The 20,832-nt window shown below is 50.5% G+C and overlaps 6 protein-coding genes across 6 annotated transcripts; 2 read left to right on the top strand and 4 right to left on the bottom strand.

The window, feature by feature from the left end:
* Positions 1 to 450: 450 nt before the first annotated feature.
* On the top strand, positions 451 to 4,825 carry TGAM01_v206177 (hypothetical protein; the record flags this gene model as incomplete). Its single annotated transcript, XM_024549812.1, has 11 exons — positions 451 to 2,035; positions 2,850 to 3,052; positions 3,121 to 3,222; positions 3,273 to 3,317; positions 3,376 to 3,392; positions 3,442 to 3,495; positions 3,648 to 3,981; positions 4,031 to 4,157; positions 4,211 to 4,330; positions 4,393 to 4,584; positions 4,635 to 4,825. 11 exons carry the CDS (start codon positions 451 to 453, stop codon positions 4,823 to 4,825), a joined length of 2,970 nt encoding a protein of 989 aa, XP_024405474.1.
* A 2,030-nt stretch (positions 4,826 to 6,855) lies between these two features.
* Positions 6,856 to 8,012, top strand: TGAM01_v206176 (hypothetical protein; the record flags this gene model as incomplete). Its single annotated transcript, XM_018802573.1, has 2 exons — positions 6,856 to 6,896; positions 6,962 to 8,012. The coding sequence occupies 2 exons, from the start codon at positions 6,856 to 6,858 to the stop codon at positions 8,010 to 8,012; spliced, it is 1,092 nt and encodes a 363-aa protein (XP_018664080.1).
* Positions 8,013 to 8,508: 496 nt separating this feature from the next.
* On the bottom strand, positions 8,509 to 10,737 carry TGAM01_v206175 (lysophospholipase; the record flags this gene model as incomplete). Its single annotated transcript, XM_018802574.1, has 3 exons — positions 8,509 to 9,842; positions 9,897 to 10,442; positions 10,674 to 10,737. 3 exons carry the CDS (start codon positions 10,735 to 10,737, stop codon positions 8,509 to 8,511), a joined length of 1,944 nt encoding a protein of 647 aa, XP_018664081.1.
* A 1,837-nt stretch (positions 10,738 to 12,574) lies between these two features.
* TGAM01_v206174 (hypothetical protein) lies at positions 12,575 to 12,829 on the bottom strand (the record flags this gene model as incomplete). Its single annotated transcript, XM_024549811.1, has 1 exon — positions 12,575 to 12,829. The coding sequence occupies one exon, from the start codon at positions 12,827 to 12,829 to the stop codon at positions 12,575 to 12,577; it is 255 nt and encodes an 84-aa protein (XP_024405473.1).
* A 1,468-nt stretch (positions 12,830 to 14,297) lies between these two features.
* Positions 14,298 to 15,295, bottom strand: TGAM01_v206173 (hypothetical protein; the record flags this gene model as incomplete). Its single annotated transcript, XM_018802575.1, has 2 exons — positions 14,298 to 15,158; positions 15,212 to 15,295. 2 exons carry the CDS (start codon positions 15,293 to 15,295, stop codon positions 14,298 to 14,300), a joined length of 945 nt encoding a protein of 314 aa, XP_018664082.1.
* Positions 15,296 to 17,117: 1,822 nt separating this feature from the next.
* On the bottom strand, positions 17,118 to 19,262 carry TGAM01_v206172 (branchpoint-bridging protein; the record flags this gene model as incomplete). The annotated part of the gene is made up of 5 exons (XM_024549810.1): positions 17,118 to 17,729; positions 17,792 to 18,103; positions 18,184 to 18,420; positions 18,485 to 18,836; positions 18,922 to 19,262. 5 exons carry the CDS (start codon positions 19,260 to 19,262, stop codon positions 17,118 to 17,120), a joined length of 1,854 nt encoding a protein of 617 aa, XP_024405472.1.
* Positions 19,263 to 20,832: the final 1,570 nt, after the last annotated feature.

Raw genomic sequence — 20,832 nt, 5'->3', positions numbered from 1 at the left:
CCGATCTACTTCCATTCAAGCATAGCAACCTCCAAGATAGACAATGTGCAGCCGAGAGATGATATTATGCGCTCAAACTAAAAAAAATAAAAAATGATGGCCATGAGGTCATCTGCTCTCTCAGCTCGAGGCTGTGTGATGTTCAATGTCGGCTCAGATTGGTTCAGGTATGGCGTAGGTTAGAGGAACTTTAGCAGCTTTCTCGCTCTGCTCTTAGGTTTCACTCGCGTGCTAAACCAAAGGCTGGGTGATTGTTTTTTCCCTTATATGAAGCTGGAAGCTGGTGTATTCAAAGTGCTCGAGGGTTTTAACTTTGAGTTAGGATCAACCTTGTTTGCGCTGAAACTCACTCTTTTTTCAATCTTCATCACTCGATCACCCTCGATTCATTGCCCTCTTTTTTTTTTTTTGTGTGGCATCTTTGTTGCGTCTTATCGACAGGCCTTTACCATGAAGAGGTTTTCTCGGCTTCAGAGATTTCGATTTAGCTTCCATGTCAGAAGTAAACGTAGCAAAGGTTGGAAAAGGTCGCCCAAGTTTGGGAGTCTTCAGCTCGATGCCGTAAGGCAAGGCCGCCAGCGTCAATCTCGACCCATGCTCCTTCAGCTACCTGCTGAGTTACAAGACCTGATTATTGACTTGCTTGAGGACGACAAAAAGAATCTGCCTTCCCTCGCACTCGTAAATAGACGCTGTCGGGAACTCGCTCTTCAGCGCCAGTTCAAGGAGATTCGTTTCAGCCATAGTCCTCGGTCACGCAAGCTTTTCAGGCACATGGATGACAGGGACGGGTCGAATCTTCTATTGCCTATTAGCGTTTGGGTGCGCAAAGTTACCTTTGCACCTGACTGGGGGTGGGCCTCGTCGGGCCGTGAGTCTCGGAAGCGGTATAAAAATCTCTTCTTCAGCGTGATTGCCTCCAAACTGCCCAATCTTGATGTGCTTGTTTGGGAGGATCAGGCTGGATTAGACAACGACTTTATTGAGGCCATCTCTCACTGTTCTGCTAAGCATTTTAAGCTGGAACTAATAGGAATAATAAAACCTTGGCTCGGGAGACCGTCTCCGGCCCTCACCCAGTGGGACATTCGTTTTCTTGATCTCGACATAAAATTCGATTATCTTCGGGAGCCCGATCTAGATCCAACTTTGGGCAACCCTGTAGCGATAGCGAGGATTGACTCCACCTCTGCTTTTCTTAATACGCTCTTTCGACGCTGCTCCTCTACGCTTGAGTCTCTGAATTGGTCACACAAGTTGGTCTTAGGAAGTGCCGTCAAGCTGTCTTTAGACAGTGAAAATCTCGAATTCCCTAATCTACGGAGTCTTAAATTGAGCCACGCAAATTTTGAACCCAAACTATTCTTGACATTTCTGGGTCCTTCATTGAGGCATCTTGAAATACCCGGAACGTCTCTCGATCTGATTACAAAGAGTCCCAAAACTTGCGAGCTTCTGCGATATCTGCAGACCTTGGTCGTTAATGTATATGAAGATGACATTTCTGATCCATCACTGGCGGCACTTGGCACAATTGACTCGCTCGAGCAGCTCATCCTGCGTGTTGGCCGCAATACCATATGGAAATACAACTGGCTGATTGATCATGGCAAGCTACGACGTCAATTGAAAGGCTTGTTTCGACTCAAGAAGCTAACCTTGCTCCACGATACGTATTACCGTTCTAAGCTACAGCACATCCTCCCGGCTCGATTTTACGATGAGAGGACTGTTATCAATTCGGATTTCCAGGATGCAAAAGCACGACCATATCTTGTTACCGAGGAAGACTATTGGTGCGAACCCACTGAGATAACTGAAGAGGGCCATCATGAACTTATATACACCATGACTGTGCAAAACAACATTTGGGGCTTTCGCCGTCTATGCCCCAATACATCTACGAGGGTGTGCATCTGGGAAAGAGCCCATAGAAATCGCATGCTAGCGCAGGCTGAGGCGTACGCTGAAGTTTTCCCAAAGCTAGAATGGATCTATTGTGGGCAGCTGCCTATGGAGCTCCGTCCTCGTCTCGGTAAGGATGGTGTTGTTCGTAAAGAGGCAAATCCCCTTGGCACCTGGAGGTATAGTTATCCGATCGAATTATACAATACTTGGGGAATCGAGGAGTGAGAGAGGCTCCCGCCGGTAAACTTGGCTCAACTCGCAAAGATGTCTTGGGTCAAGAATGTCCAAACACAGCATCACCAGTCCACCATCATTCATCTTTCTTCGCCATCACCTCAAAGTTGCCAGACGAACCCTCGCAACGTTCCCCGCGAAGCAGATTCCTATCACCAAGTTGTAGCTCCAAGCACCCGCATTAAGAAGAGTACTTTATATCACCGTGTAAAATTCGACATGGTCCCCATCGTCGGCGGCGTCAAAATGTCGAAAATTATTCGTTTTTCACCGCAAGAGAAGCATGTGTATGGGTACCGGACAGATAGATAATACTGCCGATCTATTCGTCTATGCAAAGCAGACAGCCACGGCTGAGTGTGCCATAGCCTGTGCTCACGAATTGGAGATACAACACCGCGACCTGCATCAGATGACTATTAGGGTTCTCTGAATGGCTCTGTGCGTTGGCCACCAACGTCGACGATGGCACGCAGAGTTGGTTTAGCATACCTGCAGCTAAAACGCTTGAACCATCTCCTTCTCATTTTGTTCAACTGTCGCCCTCACAATCGAGGGAACCTGTTTCTGTTCAGTTCTCTGCGCAATCTTTTGCTTTCTTTGACTCCTTCGCCCTGAGTAGCTGTTTGCTGCAGAGCCACGCATAGAATTGAACATGATCGTCCCTCACGTTGACGTCTTGACCGTCGACACTTAAACGTTGCAAGACTTGTTGGAAAAGGGCTCAATCAAGAGTACTCATCTCGTCAACATTTATCTGGATCAAATTCAGCGCCATGACGACTATCTTCACGGTATGCTCACTATGCCGTCAAGAGAGGCGCTTCAAAAGATTGCGGTGGCTTTGGATAAAGAGAGAGCGGCTGGTAAAGTCAGAAGCAGACTTCACGGTATCCCAGTCATTCTGAAGGTGAAGTGCCCCATTTTATTCATTGGACTTCCTAAGAAGCTGATGCCTGACATTTTACTTCTGATTAGGACAATATCAATACGCATCCCGAGCTTGACATGAAAAGCACTTCTGGAAGTTTGGCGCTCGAAGATGCTCGACCACGTGAAAACGCTCGTTTGGTGGACAAGGTATGATTCTACCAACACTTTTTGCAGCGTCAGTTTCTCGCTTTTGGCAGATTATTGCTGCTGGCATGATAATCCTGGGCAAAGCGAACTTGAGCGTAAGTTATAACCCCTCCATAACTAGCCATAAGCTATTTGACTAACCACTGTTTTTAGGAGCTATCCAACTTTCGGTTACTCTATTCTCTGCAAGACAAGTGATGTACACTAATAAGCGAGTAGAGGAGAGCGTTTGCCCAGCGGTTGGTCGGCTCTGGGCGGCCAATGTCAATCGCCGTATGTTAAAGGCGGAGTGCTCGCAAACGACTCGAAAGATGGCCATAGCGTGAGAATTCTCCATCTAAAGGCGTACAGTTAAGCTGACTCGCTTCTTCGGGATCTTCTTCTGGGTCGGCTGTTGTCGTGGCTGCTGGATATGCACCGCTCAGTATTGGCACAGAGACGGATGGATCGCTGATTTGCCCGGCCGGTCGTGCTTCTGTTTATACAATTAAGCCGACAATTGGCCTGATATCTCAAAAGGGACTGATCCCGGTTTCTCATACCATGGACTCTGCTGGACCAATGGCCAAGACTCCCCATGACATCGCCGCTTTCCTAGATATTCTCAGGGAAGAGAATACCCCTGGGTATCCAGCTGGTGGATATACGAGTGTGCTTCCTGGATATATGAGTGAATTCTCTATTGCTGCTGTGGACTACAAGGACTGGATATTTCCACCAGAGTATACGGCACCCGATGAGAGTGCGACAGCCGAAATGGTAGGCCACGCACATGATATCGTGCTTTTCGATGCTAATACCATGTTAGAATCGCAAATTTCAAGATGCATACGACATATTGAAGCTCAAAACACGAAAATTTTCCGAGAATGTGCCTCTCATCAAGCCAGAAGCGGCATCTATCCATGGCAAAAGCTGCAAGCTGATGATAATGCGTAAGCATACCCATCATTTCTGACAAAGATCAGTTCAGCTCTGACTTCTGCAGTGGCGGATTTTCGCAAAGATTTTCAAGCGTATCTAGATGATCTCGAGTTTGCACCGATCAAAAGCCTACAGGAGTTGATTGACTTTAACAGGGAGCATGCTGATGCTGAGCTCCTACCAGGTGCGCTTTCACCTATTGGTCAAAAAGCCAGTCTCGCATCGTGGTAACTAATTGACATACAGGCCACTCGAACCAGAAGACTCTGGAGCAAGCCGCGGATTTAAACTTGACAGAGAAGCAGTACCAAGAACACGTCGAAAAGATTCGAAAAGTCTTTAGAGATGAAGGCATTGATTATATTCTCGATAAATATGACGCAGATATAATAATTGGACCGGCAGATAGCGGACTCTCTTCCCATGCCAGTGGAAGTGGTAAGAACTCTGTATATCGTTATCGAATTATGTTACTGATCTTATTCTAGGCTATCCTATTGCTGGCATGCCGCTTGGCTACCTGGGCATCAATGCAAGAGCATTCGGCATGGTTGCTCTCGCAAGGAAGCATCACGAGGCGACTCTTATTCAGTTCCTCTCCGCGTGGGATGGCACTTTTCATCCTCGGAAGCCTCCCCCGATGTTGATGGACAAGGCGATGGAACCTAGCACCGTGTAGATTTCACATCTCCCGGTCCTCATCACCAACAGGGTCCACACTCAGAGGTTGTTAATTCAGTATAATTGCGTCAGACTCAGATCTAAACCTGCTGCTCAGAATGTGTTTTAAAGCTGGTAAAGGCCCGTATTATTTTAATCAAGACCTTTCTTTTATTATCATGGTCCAAATTATTTGCGTTCGTCTAGACTGCCGACTTGAGTGCTTCTCGGAGGTATCCCTTTGTAGGTAGACCTAACACGAGGGAAAAGGCTTCTTACACTGCTCCAGTTTAACATGGCCCATCGTCGCTTTCATCTCTGTAAGCGTCTGCTACTTTTCCTTCTCATCTTCTGATTAGAGTCATGATGTTGCAATCATTAGCCACCGGCTAAAGAAAAGTAATGCCATGATACTCACATCACCAAATGTCGTGAACTCTTTCTAAAGCTATGCAAAACATACTCTGTCGTCTATGTGAGACATTTGGTCTACAAATTCCAGCTTTCTTTGTACGTGTTCCTTGGAAGCTGCGAACTGTATTTACGAATGTTCAAACGTTTCTAAAAGATAGATTCGCTCGCATATGTTGATAATATGTGTAATAAGCAGCAAAACGTAGTTCGTGAAGGGTGTGAAACAAGCAGCCAGGTTGAAAGTAGCATTTGGTACAAATAAAGGCACTGATGTGTCACAAGGCATAGTACGTGAAACATTCACGGGATTTTATATTGGCCAAGGTCAAGATGTCTCATATTGGTGTCGCCTGAGTAATACAATGCTGCGCCTTTCCCGCCTTTTGAGGTTTTATCACATCTCATCTTACTCACACCACTTGGGTAATGCAATCGTCGTGCACATGGCTTTCGAACCACTGATGGCGAGTCACTGGAGTCGCTGGAAAGTGGTATACCTCTACGAGCTCTTTCTGCTCATCAGCACTTTCGGGGGACAACGTCAAATTCGGCCCCGAGGTACGCCTTTACGAGCTTCTCGTGTGTCGTCGTTACTTTTTGGAGCATGACCCGTCCAAGGTTGACGAAGGTGGAAATGTGGAAGAGAGGTATTGCAAGCTTGAAGTGATACAGGGAGAGCTCAGCGTGCTTCGCGGCTGGGTTTTTTTCCCTGGTTCCTTCTCGTCGGCACGCCTGTCATTCTTTGTTGGCGCCGGCGTTTATGCTCTCTCAAGCATTAGAGTGTGCAGTCTGTCTTTTGCTTGAGCTCTGATTCAATGCTGGTGGTAGATATTGTTGCAAGATCTATGTTCGTGATAACATGCCAAGGTATGAAGCCAATGGCAGCGTTGAAAGAGAGGAGAAATACGCTAGAGTAATAAACCACAAAATGCAACTTTGATTTTTTACAGACACTTGGAAAACTAAAACTGCAAGTCATTGCTACCGGTTCTCGAAACCAGTTTAGAAGCTTCTCCCAAACCTCCTTCTACGGGCCTCTTTCACCAAACTCTTAAACTTTCCCTTTCCGGAATCACTCGCCCCGTAAAATCGCAATTACTCCGACGAAACTCCTAAAATCTCCCATTGCAGTTTAACCCATCCACTATACAAAAGTATGCTTATTGCCCATAAAACCCACCGCTTTAAACCTACCCTGGAAAACCCCCCCATTTTCCCTCCAACCAAAACGTCATAACAAAAGCGACTCATGCCACGGTGGGGAGGAGGGGTTGGAGGGGGTTCTTTACCACGCCACGGAGGGACTTGCCTGGGTAAGAGCAAAAGCCTCAGTGCGGCGAGAGTTGCCTTTGTTTTGGAAATGACCTCTTTTATTCTGACGAATTGATAATTGTTTCTGTTCTGTGGCTGCTGAGGAGATGTCGTGATGGGTTGTGCATTATTCATGAACGATTGAGTGGAGATTCTTGGTAATTGTATTATAGAAGAGGCGAATTGCAGAAATATAAATACGCATCTTTCCTTCAATCATTTTAAGCTTCCTCTAGCATACATACCATAATCTAAAATCTACAGCTCATCTTCAACTCTGCCATACTCATCTCCTAGTATCCCACAACAAATCACAACGTCACAATGGCCAGCAAAGTCTTCAACGTCGGCGTCGTAGGCTACGGGTAAGTCAAGTCAACCAATTTCCTTACAACCAACAACAACTCAGCTAACACACAACCTTCTCCAGCCTCTCCGCCAAAGTCTTCCACATCCCCTTCATCACCACAACCCCCTCCCTCGCCCTCCACTCCATTGTCCAGCGCTCCCCCAAGCCAGACGATTCCGCCCCTGCCGACTACCCAGCCCTCAAGCACTACACAGATGCCCTCGCCCTCATCGCCGACCCCGACGTTGACGTCGTCGTCGTCACCACGCCGCCCGACAACCACTTCGACCTGACCAAGCGCGCCCTCGAGGCCGGCAAGCACGTCCTCACCGAGAAGCCCTTTGTGCCCACCGCCGCCGAGGCCCAGCAGCTCGCCGACATCTCCAACAAGACGGGCAAGCTCATCTGCGTGTACCAGAACCGCCGCTGGGACGCGGATTTCCTGCTGGCCAAGCACCTCATCGAGCAGGGCAAGCTGGGCCGCGTCGTCGAGTTCAACACACACTTTGACCGCTACCGCGCCGACGCGCCCACCAACTGGAAGGGCCAGCTGGGCATCTCCCGCGGCGGCAGCGCCCTCTTCGACCTGGGCACGCACCTCATCGACCAGGCCTACGTGCTCTTCGGCCTGCCCCAGTCCGTCCGCGGCCGCCTGCTGAACCAGCGCGAAGGCAGAGCCGAGTTCGAGACCCCCGACGCCGTGTCCGCGCAGCTCTTCTACGACTCCGGCCTGCTGGTCAACGTCAACATCAGCGCCCTCAGCGCCGAGACGCGCCAGCTGCGCTACTGGGTCCGCGGCACAAAGGGCAGCTTCCGCAAGTTCAACCTCGACCCGCAGGAGGATCAGCTGCGCGCCGGCGGAAAGCCCACAGACACCGGATATGGAGTTGAGAGCACAAACAACAGCAGCCTGACGGCCGTGGACGAGGCCACCGGCAAGGCTAGCGAGGTGCCTGTGCCCGAGCTCGAGCCCGAGACGTACCGCGCCTTTTACAGCCAGTTCGCCAATGCCCTGGTGAGCGGCAAGGCCGAGGACGTTCCCGTCAAGGCGGAGCAGGCCCGCGATGTGCTGAGGATCATTGAGGGTGTGCTGGAGAGCGCCAAGACTGGCAAGGACGCTGTTCTTGCATAAACGAGTCAAAGATGATAAGTGAGGGGAGAAGAGAGCATGGGAATGTATATGTGTGGATGATTACGATTTGAACATTTTGTGGATAAATATACCAGCCGCTTGCATAGGAGCAGAAAAATTAGGAGTTAATGAATTCAAAAGTTGAACAAGTTGCAAACATGTCAAAATTGTGTACTCTTAGATTCGTTGCATGTGACGGAGGTTGTTGGAGAGCATTACGTATAAGCCGGGTTCAAACAAACACAAAACGAATGAGCGAATGAAGTGTGTAAATAGTTTCAAATTGTGAAAATCGATATGCTACTTGCATGACCCGGAACCAAAAAATGTGTAGGCTAAAGCATAAACCAAAGGAGAAGTGACAAAAGTACACGACTATATGCGCTATCGCCATGATGGGTGATATCATTATGCATCTCTTTTTCTAATCCATCCAAGGAATGCCAAAAAAAAAAAAAAAAAAGAAAACTCCAGATCCAAAACAAGGTCAAATGCTTTACATGAGCAGCACAGCACATGTGACTGCCGCCAACGCCATCATCACCGTTGCGCCGCTGGCAGATCTCGCTCCCATGTTGCTGTCAATCTTGATGGGCGTGTCCAAGATCCTTGGTTGGTAGTCTGCCGGTGTTCCCGTTTGGATCGTGCCGTTCCAGCAGTACTGCTGGAAGCACTTGTTGCAGGCTTCGGGCACGGGAGTCTTGGTGCGCTCGAAGCTGCGGGACAGCATGGCGCAGCCAACACACACTGGCCAGTTGGAGTCGCGAGTCGCATTGCCCTGGGTGACAACGTCCCAGCCGTTGGTAATGACGGCATTTCGCTCGTCGTTTGCATACGTCATCTGGAAGGTCGAAAGGTTGGACTGGAATTGATAGGGGTAGTTGGGCAGATAGACAATCAGGGGCGACGTGTCCGTCACGTTGGTCGAGTTGCAGCCGAAAAAGACGGGCTTGGTGTTGAGCCCGAGGTTGAGGAAAGTCTCTCTGCCGGGGACATAGGGGAATCCAGTGCCGTTGGAGATTTTGGTGACTGCACGCTCATAGGTGGCAATGGGAGAGGCACCATCGGGCCAGCCATTGGTATCGGCCGACGAGTCGACAGAAAACACAACGTCAACCTTGCGCTCCTGCAGCAGATGAGGGTGGTAGGGGATGTTCTGCAGATCCTCGCCACCATCCACAAGAGTCAATCGGTTGTTGTCGGCAAAGGGGTTGGTCTTGTTGTTCCATCCCTTGAAGGGATTTGGCGTCCAGTCGGCAATGTCATTGTTGTCGTTTCCGAGCCCAGTTAAAACACCAGCGAGAATCTTTACGACAAAATCGGGGATACCTTTGGGAACAATGGAGTTTGTGCCATTGTCGTTTTGGAGGTATAGGATGATCTGGTTGAAGAGAGTACTGGAGGTGCCCATGATGTAGCCGACGTTGTCGAATCCCACAAAGCAAGATTCGTTCTTGGGCAGCACGCCGTTGTTGAACTTGGAGCCGGCGTACTTGAGCGGGATGTAGCCATTCAGAGTCGGGTCGGATGAACCCATCTCCCAGGGGTTAAAGTCAAAGATGGTGGAGTTGTTGGAGATGATGGTCTCTCCAGGCGGGCGACTATCGGCGACCAGGAAAGGAAGGGGCGCCTTTGCGTTTTTGAAATCAGGGTCCTCGGCAATGGAAGAGAAGGTGTAGCCAGGGCCACCGCTAGCGACGTCGACGAGCTGGTAAGAGAGGAAGCGGCCCCAGTAGTCGGTGATGGAGCGATCGAAGCCAGCCTTGTCCTTGGCGTCAACATCGTCAAAGACTTCATTGTAATAGCTTGTCAGGCTGACGGATTTGGGACCTGTTCATTTCTCGTTAGTTTTCATCTTCAACATGTTTCAACTTTTTTACCTACCCGCAAGAATCGACTCGTCAAACTGCCAGGCACCTGCGTCTATTATGCCTTGGACCGTGGAGAAGTTGTTTGTGTAGATGCTGCCAACCAGCCATCCACCGCCAGATAGACCAGAAATGTAGGTTGCACTCTGCAGCAGACCGCCCAGTTTACCAGTCGAGTTGGCATCGGCCGATCGAGCGTCCCAGGCGGCAATGGCTCCAGCTCCGTTTTGCAAAGCACGGTAGCCACCGCCAGAGACGGCCAGGCCAATGTTGGGCAAAGCCTTGGGATCCTTCTCGACGTTGGCTAGATATCTGTCACTGTTGAAGCCAGGGATGGAGATGCGGTCCAGAAGGGCTCGAATAGGCGCAATGGTCTCATTACGTCTCCGGGGCAGCCATTCCTTCTCCTGGGGGCTCAAAGTAGAGCCAAGACGAACCACCGGGCGCTCGCTAGGACAATCAACTGTAGATGGCGCATAGCCCTTGGGAGATTGATCGGTGGCCCGGCTTCCGAGAGATCGTGGAAGCTCACTGAAGTCACGATATTCGATATCGTGAGGAACTGAAGATATCACAAACCGAGTTAGCTGAAAGAATCTCTCATTGGATAGAATTCATATATAAGTTTTGGCATCCTGGGGGCTTCGTAAAGAGGCCATCAAAACTCAAGTCAAGGTGCTAGTGCTTGAGTCCGCAGCACATGCCCTTTCATGCGACAAGACAAACGTTACAGTCTCATTGTGTTTCCAACGGGCAATGTGATGGTGGTTGTGCTAGCTGAATTGATCCGTACCTGCTGAAGCTCCGGTGGGTGCCAGTAGCGACGCCGCCGCGAGCAAAGCCGCCAAACGACTCATACTAACAATCAAGATATGAAGTACCAAAGACGTGATACAGTTTCCAATCAAAGCTGATGGCAAGCTACAAAGATACCAGCAATTCCCAGAAAGGAGACGTGGAAGAAGAGAAGGGAAGGAAGCAAAGCGATCGGCTTGCTCGGGAGATGAAGAGGGTATATAGATAGATAGGCTAACGAAAAGAAGAAAGAAAGAAAAAGGAACAACACGCGAGATGGAGAGTTGCCAGCTTGGACCACGAATGCCAAGAAACGGGAGCAAACGAGGGAGCCGCGGAGACTTTTATTCACTCTTGTAGCACCAAAGCATTCTTAACATAGCCCTTTGAGCAGACCCGATGCGGTGGCTTAGTCGATGTTGACGGCCGTCCTCCACAAATACACTCCGCTAGATCATCTCACTTTTTTTTTTTTAACACACTCTGCGGACCCGACAGCAAGTAGATCCGCGACAGGGCCCATCGTCGTGCGTCAGCTACCAGAAATCCACATTTAGACCACGAGGAATAGGCGGTAGACGTGCCAGTCGGTATCATCTTATTCGGAAGAAAAGCCCGACTGGCGCTTAATCTCGTCTTGTCACGTCTCCGGCACCACCCTATCCGCCGCCCATGATATTATTGCAAGAGTCCGAGTGTCGTGGGAAATGAGGTGAACGGGCGGCCGCCAACCGTGGATACACGCATCTGAAATTTGGATTGCCCGCCCAGCCACCAATCGAACCGCTGCACGGATACCAAGAGCTTGGCATGGGACCACGGCATAGCGACTGTGACAGACTGAGACCTTCAGGGAGGATGGCCGAAGGAGCGAGGCAGTGCCAACATGAAGAGCGTAAGGGCGTAGGGCGCCAAACGGTGTTCGGGAGCTTCATTTGGTGCGAAGCAGCACTATTCCATCTGCTAGATCGGCACTTTCTCAGCTTACCTTGCCTATCCGGGACGAACCCTCGCGGCGGTAGTGCTGTATAGCCATCATGCACTTGCCGGAAAGGACGGTCGCCCTGCTGCTTATTGCTGGGTCCCTGAAGGCTGAAGCCACCTATAGATGGAATACTAAGAGTTTGTCAGGTAGATTTTAACTACTTTCTGACCGGGCTCTAGCGTCCAGTTCCTGCGCCCCTCGCGTGTTTGGGCCATAACCTTCTTGTGACTTTTGTCGCGCCTGGCCAGCCGCGAGAGACCGCTATGCTTCGAGATCTGCTGTCGTTGGTCAGGGCAAGTCAGCCAGTGCTCTGTGTTTTAGGAGGTCGCACTGGTCATTAACCCACGACAAAGGCGACCAAATGAGCGCATTATGCTGCCAGTTCTTGTACGTCTGGAACACCAGACACAGCGTCATGAGGTTCCCGTGAGCAGCTTTGACGTTTCACCCCCCCTCGAGGCCCGTGTGCATTGCCTGAAAGGGCACTCGAAACCCTGCAGGGACCTGTGGAATCTGATTCTGTGCGGTGGCCAGCGCCAGGGGGCCACTCTTAGCCCCAGAGCTACCGGATCTATCGCCCGTTTGATGCCCAAAGAGGGTCACGGATTCGAGGCACGCGGACTTGGGAATCATTCTTCGACACTCGATCTGTCAGCAAAGAATAGGACGATATAGAGGTCCGCGGAAGTCTGAATTGTAGAAGTTGGTTGCGTCTGCTATAATGCAGTTGGTAACTCAGGCGGTAGCACAGATGCTGCGAGGAGTTACTAGTAGTACTCTTACAAAGCACCTAGTACTACCAAGCGCTCCTCCCCTCTGAGATGAGACCTCGCACGAACCACCTTTCATGGAATATCATCCAACTTACATGTGATACTACCAACATAGACAGATACCTTAGTAGCCAACAAACATCAAGCATCATTCAAGCTGCTCGAATGCCCACCAAACGCTCCTTTGCCGCTCTCCCTGTTCCGTCTCCGCCGCCAAGCACGATCCTCAACTCCCAAGCCCACGCCAGCCACACAGCATAGCCAACGGAGGCAAATAAAAGCAAGACACGCATCACAGAAAAGTGACAGAAGAGAGACAAGTCCACATGGCGCTCCAGCTAATGCTGCTGCTGCTCCTGCTGCAACGCTGAACAAGCCAGTCCAGTGTACAGACATGCGTATACAAGCGGATACCGAGTCTCAGTTCCGCGGACTGCCGCTGTTCCGCTGTCGTTAGCTCAGTCTCTTCCTTTCAGTCTTCACCTGAATCGCCAAACCTCAGGATCCATTGGTTCTGCTTTGATGGCTTTGCCAGATTTACAACGTAGCGGAATGTGCCGGGGATCGTGGGCGCCAATCCCGAACAAAAAGACCACTGCGCAGCGCGGTTATTTGCGTTGCCGTGACACAACAAAGGTTGCAGTAAAGGTTACAGTCTGGGCACTTTGGTCTTCCCTGTATCTCTCCTCAGTAATCCCAGATCTGCCATTGAGTTTTTGACTAATAGTACAGCCGATATCTATCAGAGAACGGCATTCAAATCCGTTCGCGATGCTTCACGCGGGTTCAACATCTGCCGAGGTTGCCGAGAAGGCCCAGCTAAACCGCCCAAGCCCTTTTTCCCACCTCTTAGCCAACCAGAATGATCTCAAGACGTCAAACCAGTCCTAGTCCAGTAATTGTTTATATCGGAATCCGGCCGAAGGGCAGACAAACGATCACCTCGTTGCTCTCAATTAGTACACATCTTTCTTTCAACTGGCGAAGCTGGGCTGTGCAATTTCTACCACTTCTAGTAATTTGGTCCTTTGGAATGGGAAAAGTCTGAATCCTACTCATGAATCCACTACGCCTGTTACCTCATGCACGCCAACAAAGTCTGTGTGCAACGTCCTCGTGCGTGATCGGCAGTATATTGGTTGGACAAAGGACGAGGCACGGGCAGTGACTCGATTTCTCTTGGCCGATGCGGTTTAATTCCCCATCTTGCAGTGCTTGAGGCCTCCAGGCCAGCAGCACGTAGACGTAGTACATCGGACCTGGGGGTTAAGCTGTGTTCCCCTGTTCAAATCTTGATATTGGATTAAAAGGAGACGAAAGAGTTGCTCCTGAGCCCAGGCAGTATCACGAATGCAGCGCTTGAGGCCTCCTAGACAACTGTACGTAGAGGTAGCGCGCCCCAACTTGGAGATCAAGCTGTCTTCCCCTCTTTCCAACTTTGATATTGAATGAAGAAAAGACGAAGGAGTCACCCCTGGGCTCGACCAGTATCGCCTATGCAGCGGATGAGGCCTCCAGGACAAACCCATGTAGAAGTGATTCTCCAATGTTGGGAGTTAAGCTATTGCCCCCTTTTCAACTTTGATAATGAAATGACAAAGAAACGAAAAAGCCACTCCCGAGTTCAATCATTATCTCTCATCTAGCCCAGGAGAAGTCCAATATCCTGATTCATACTTTTGACTAATCTCATTCGAGTCACACAAGCGTAGAAGATGACTTCAAGTCTAATAGTCCATATGAATAATGCGTCTCGCTATTGTACAAATTCAGCCAGTATCAGGCAAACTCCAGGCCTCAAGGCGATTCGCTTAGCCTCTGTCCGCACAAACACAGCCGCTTCCTCCTATCCGATACTAATACATCAATTCTGCTCAGTCTGCTCGTTCTCCTCGCTCTGCTGGTTCTCCTCAGTCAGTTCGTTTCGCTCACTCTGCACTATTTCCTTGCTCTGCTCTGTCTGCCCTGTCTGCCCTGTCTGCCCTGTCTGCCCTGTCTGCCCTGTCTGCCCTGTCTGCTCAGTTTCTTGCATTTGCTCAGTTTCCTGGCTCTGTTCAGGCTGCTCGGTTTCTTGGGTCTGCTTAGTCTGCTCAGGATGCTCAAACTGCCAAGTTTCCTCAGTCTGCGTCTGCTTGCTCTGTGCCTCCAGCTTCCGCAGCCTCTTGCGCCTTCTGCACATAGGCTTGCACTCCTTGCTCAGCTCGTTCTGCTCAGTCTCCTTGGTCTGCTCAGTCTGCTGCCCAGTCTTCTCAGTTTCTTGAGTCAGCTTAGCTTCTCGAGGCTGCTCAGTCCACTCAGTCCACTCAGTCCACTCAGTCCACTCAGTCTGTGTCTGCTTGCTCCGCCCTTCCCGCTTCAGCTGCTGTTGGAGCTTGTTGCGAGCCCGCTGATTCTTGATCTTCTCCCAGCGCTTCTCCTCGCGCTCCTTCTTGCGCTTCGCGTCCTGCCCATCCTGCCTATCCTGCCCATCTTGCCCGTCCTGTTCAATTTGTTCTCTCTGTTCGCTCTGCTCATCATTCTGTCCGCTTTGCTCGCCGTTTTGCTCACTCAGCTTGATCTGCTGATCATTTTCTTGATTTTGTTCATCTTGCTGACCATTTTGCTTGATTTGCTCGTTCTTCTCGACGGTCTGCTCGACGGTCTGCTCGATTTGCTCGGTTTGCTCGATAGTTTGCTTACTTTGCCGCTGAATTTGCTCTCTCTGCTCGCCAACATGCCCATTCCTCTCATACACAGCAGCTCTGCAGCTCTGACACGCCATAATTAAACAATACATACAACTCTGCGACCAGCCAGCTGTCGGCCATTGCCCGCAGCAGTCGCAATGACCATAGGGCACCTCGTGAAGAACCCACCGCTCATGTTTACAGCGCGTCGGCCTCATGAGGCCTCTGGACGAAGTGATTGCCCGGATGCCGTAGTGTATACGATTCGCCTCGATAAGGTGACGCTCCCTCCGCTCCGTCAAAAAGTTTTCGTATTTCTTCATCCTCGTCGGTCCTAGTGATTCGTACAATCTCTGCGGTATCAGGCCGGGTTGGTGGCTGTCGACCCTCTGTGTGTGTGCTTGCATTGCTCGACCAAGCTCATCTGTAACCGCGTTGGGACTGGGCCTGATGCAGTCGCAGGCCTGCCACGTTTTGCCGCAGGAGAAGCAAGTCTCGACGCCGCATATACACACTGATTTCGTTTCCGCTTTAGTTAGCCATCTCTTTTGCCCCGGGGTGTCATCTCATATCAATAGACTTACTCAGGTGGTTGCGGCCCGGAGTGAGCTGGATGTAGCTATTGCACTCAGAGCATTTCCCCCAGCCATGTGTGGCTGTCAGGTCGTGCAGTCTCTGGTCATCCGGTATTTGTCGTTGGTCGCAACCAAGACCCCTATGGAAAGCGCCCCCGCAGCGAGCACAAGTGCTGCTCTCACATTTCCCGCAGATGGCTTCCTCCCATATGATGTACTGTGGGTGAATGGGCGTTCTGCAGTCGTTTTGGTAGCAGTGGACCACCCCTCGTGCTTGAACGTCCAACCTTCTGCGGTTATACAGGTCGGCTGTTTCTTGCGGGATCGTGAGCACCGCCCAGTCGAGGGGAATAATCATCTCGCAGCAACGGACGGGTAACATGAAGTCAATGGCAAGCGCAGAATTCACCATTTCAACGACGCATCTGTGACAGTAGTAGTGCCAACAGTAACACGCCACAATCTGGCTGGGAGAAAACCCCCTGAAGCACGAATTGCATATGGTGGGAAGTCCTCCTGGTTGCAGGCCTCGACCACGAACCGCGCCAAGCGGCGGAGCATAAGAAGCCCATGATAGCCTAGCGATAGCTTGAGTGGTGTCCCGATCCCAATATCTATAAGGCCGTTGGTGATCCATTTATTTCTGTCAACGATAGGAGATGCGGGCGCCAAAAGAGTGTAAAACTTGCTGTATCCGTATGTTACGATGATGTGATGCTTGAAGACCGACAACAGCAGTCCAAGTGGGATTGAGATCTTCAACCTTCTTGTTGCTCCAATATGGCACGGTAGGCACAACTCGCTGGGCTGCTCCCGGCGCCTGTATCAAGTATCATGGTGTTGTCTTGACAACGAGTTGCCATGGAAAGCTCAAGACGAGAACTCATCGGATGTAGCGTCTCTTTCGGCCAAGGCATACTGATCTTTTATGCTTCCAGTCGTTAACGGGGGTCTCAGGTCTGCGCATACACATCTACTCGAGACGAATTACCATCGTTGAACGTACATGTATGGGTCATTCCACGCGCTGATGGATACTTGGCGACTCTTGTCAAATCGCACTAACTAAAAATATAGGACATTATTACGTGTAGCTACATTTGATACATTTATTAAGCAAGTTTTAAGAATTGGAAATGCAAGAGCCTGTGCGATTAGTCTGCTTCTTCAACGGACAAAACATAAACAAGGCCTACTACGAAGCCATACAGTCTGGAGAAGCCGTTATATGAAATCCTAAGCTTCGGACCACGTAAGTACCTCTCTCTCTCTCTCTCTCTCTCTCTCTCTCTCTCTCTTTTCTTTTCTTTTTTGAGAAGCTGGAATCAACACAGTCCGTCGAAAATCTGTCAGTCAAGGTCTGGTATTACCTTAATGCCCTACTACAGTCTGTTGCAAGTGATTGAGCATCAGTGGCTGCCCTAAGCAATACGCTGCCAACGATTACGCGCCTGGGGGCGGAGGCGGAGGGGGTTGGTCGCTTGGAGGAGGCGGCGGAGCATCTCCTGAGGGCGGCGGAGGCGGCGGAGCAGATCCTGCATATTGCTGGATGAGGGCATTCAAGGGGCCTAGACCTGGAGGAGCCGAGAGACCGGCGCCGCCAACTTGAGGGAGACCAGGAGGCGCGCCCATACCTGGTGCAGCACCGTATGCGCCGTACGCAGCGTAGTTGGGATACCCACCCATTCCAGGAGCCTGGTGTTGCGAGGCTCCGTGTTGAGGCTGCTGATGCCAAGGGGCTGCTCCTCCAGAAGAAGACGACTCGTAATTGTTGTGTCCATAGTAGTTGTTGTCACCACCGCCATGGTTGTTGCTATGACCGTTGCCGTTGCTGTGATCGTGGCCGCGATTGCGGTCTCGAGCCCAAGGTGCCGGTCCCCCACTGCCTCCTTCGTTAGAATCCTGGTTACGGGATCTCCAGGGTGCAGGTCCACCAGTTGGTCCTCTCTGCCATGGCTTCGCTTCGCTGTTCCCGTTGTAGTTGTTGCTGCTCGGGCCGGCTTCGATTTGCGCAGGGGCAGCTCCCGAGCCGCCGCCAAGTTCCTGCATGAGTTGCTGTAACGGAGTGTCAGTATCACAGTCTGTAAGAGAGCGGAGCAGGGAATGGTTAAACGTACCTCCATTTCACGGTCGACGGCATCGCCTCCCCCGATCCTACCTGCAGGGCGACCGCCCGCATCATTACGCCAATTGGCGCCTCGCTGGCGGTCTGGACAATCCCTAGCCATGTGGCCGGCATTACCACAAACGCGGCAGATGATGCTTGCCGTAAAGTTTTGTCGCTCAGGGCAGTCATATTTACGATGGCCAATCTTGCCACAGTTTTGACAGGCCTGGTTTTCATCGTCTCGAAGGGTTCCGTTGAGCGCTGCAAGTTCTCGAAGCTGGTTACGCTTGAGCTCGTTTTGGCCTTCGGGGATCGAAGCCGCCTGAGGAGAAAGAAGTTTGTAAGTCTTGGTTTTGTATGCAACAAAGTCGCGACATGGAAAGGGGTGGGGAAGAGACATACAGTTTCAATGACATTGTGAATGAGCTGCTTCGCCTTGTTGACTTTTTCTTCGGTATCTGCCATGATCAAACAGTGAAGATCTTCCTCCTGGTTACTGGAGTGAGCTGCATCAGAGCGACCCTTGCCCTCTTTCACGGAGCCCTTGCCACGAATAGCAATCTTGGCACCAGAGTCATTCTCCATTTTCTTTAGTGTGTTACCACGGGGTCCGATGAGTAAACCAACTTTGGGGGAGAGCTATGTGTTAGTAACTTTACTTGAAATGAAATAGAAATCGGAGACTTTAGAATTAGACAGGCACAATCAATCGACGGAAGAAACCAGAGTCTCTTAAAACACCGCATGTCGGCATAGTAACGAGAGTCTGATTGTACTTCAAGTTGAAGGAAAGACGAAGGGGGTTAGTGGTTAGGGTTAAAGGGTTAGCAATCATACTGAAGTTAATCTCCGGGTAGTCGTTTACAGGCACGTAGACTTTCTCCTGGGTTTTTGTAGGCCTGCGGTAGTCCTGGGGCGGGTGGTAGTTGGGGATGGTTTTCATGGCCTTTTCAACCAGCTTATGGCGTTCGTCCTCGAGACGCTTGCGATAGCGGTACTCTCGAGTGTTGATACGTCGACCATGGTTGTCGTACTGGGGAGGTGGTGATGGGGATCTGTGGAATACCATCAGGTTAGCGTCAGAACTTGCCAAAACACTCGTATATAGCCAATACAAGGAACAAAGTGGTGTAAACATACCGATCACCATCTGCGGGGACGACGTCGTCGATGCGAAGCTTCTGGCTGATTTCCTCAATGCGAAGATGCAGAGTATAGGCCTCGAGCTGCTCGCTCGTCATGGACGACAGAATGGCTGTCGGCAGCCCCATAAGGCCAGCGGCCTTGTTCTCCGACGCGTCGCCCCATCGGTTGCGCTTCTTTCGACGACGAGGGCCATCGGCCTCGCTGCGAGGCTCGGGATCGCGGCCACGCTTAAGATCGCGTTCCTCGAGGATACCATCCTCCTCGGCGCCGAAGTGCCGCGGCTTCCCCAGCGGGATGTTGTTCGAGCCTGTGATTCCTTGATTCCTCCAAGACATGTCGGCGGCGGATGTGACGAGTTTCAGCGACAAAGGCAATGCTACGAGCAAAGGACTGCGAGAATTGGTCTGGTGAAGCCTGGTGTGGCCAAAATGCGTAACTTCGCCTCTGAAGTTTCGGGCAGCCTTGATAGCGGAAAAAGTATTTTGCCGAACTGTCTAGCGCTGTGGCGAGCACTGCTTCTAGAACGGCGCAGTGACTGAGCGTGTGGTACCTTCATGCTTGCCGCTAGCTCGAACCAGCTACTTCGAGCCCCGTAGAGGCGGAACCGAGATATGGGTACCCGGTACTCCGATGATAGGAGATCAGAGGTCTAGGCCCCTGCTGCTTATTTGCGATTTGCATCTTGTAAGATGAGATGGCGAGAGCCGACAATTAACTTCTCACATGTGAGATCGCTGAAGGAAAGAGAGTTTTCAGGGGGATCGTCTACTTCCGCCTATTTTGCAGATTCACTTAGGAAACGTTAAATCCTATCCGTCTTACGGCGTGGTTGATGTCAGTATTGCAACCCGACAAGGGGAAAAGAGGGTTGTAAATGCAACAACTAGTAGAAAAGAGATTATCGAAAGGGAAGCGCAATATGCCTTACCAAGAGCAAACGGATCATTGCAAACGGAATATAAGTGGACCTAAACATTTAATATCGGCTCTATTATTTATCGACGCTCTGACGTGCGGAGCTATAATGTTAAAGTATTGCTAGCAAGATGTTGCCCGAATATCTGACAGCAGCTGTCTTGCACCATTGCGGTCAAGCTAATATTACTCATGGCTTGGGATTTCTTGTTGAGAGATTTATTAACCCCATCTTGCTAGAGAAATCTCTCCTCACATCTTTTGCGAAGACAATCACATCTGTCCTTCAGGGCATAACACCAAACATGCTCTTGTACATTCATCGTTCATTTAATGTTCTGTCTTTTTCTTCTTGTTCTTGTTCTTCTTAGTCTCTCTTTTAGACTACTCATCTTGGAGACTCGTTGATGGAGAATAAACGCCATCAGGTAGTTGTTTGCGCCAAGCGACTTGCTATCGTTTGGCGAGGTCGATTAACATCATGTGGATCGTTTATAGCGCCACTGACTCGGCTTCGATAGGCTGGCTAGATATCCGTCATTTAAATCTCAGAAGCTAAAACGGCGGCTTCTGCACGGGGTTATCAAGATTGGAAAGGCGTGCAGCCCGTTTCGTCCACCTGCAGGACGTCTTTGCTAGTCTCCCGGTAAAATAGCAGAAGCTCAGGCTCGGCCTTCCACTATGCTGAGTCAAGATCGTACGTTTAATGTGCTATTTTGGCGCTACGCAGACCCCTTTTGCGATTGGTCTTGTTGATAAACTACCGAGCACCGGCTGGCTCCTAGATGATGCCATCTTGCCGATCCAGTTTTGGCTGTCAAATAGAGAAAAATGGCCCGAATCTCTGGGCCACATCGGTGAACCACGGACACCGTTGACTGGGCTATCCTGGCTATCCAGCCTAGCCTGGCCGTCATGAACTCTTCACTATTACGAATGAGGTTGAATTTGTGGTCAATTCTAGACTTCTACGTGGCGCCGTGTAAATCC

The sequence above is a fragment of the Trichoderma gamsii genome (assembly GCF_001481775.2).
Source record: "Trichoderma gamsii strain T6085 chromosome Unknown Scaffold_20.2, whole genome shotgun sequence".
Classification (NCBI taxonomy): Eukaryota; Fungi; Ascomycota; class Sordariomycetes; order Hypocreales; family Hypocreaceae; genus Trichoderma; species Trichoderma gamsii.
This window is presented reverse-complemented; position numbering and strand designations above follow the sequence as displayed.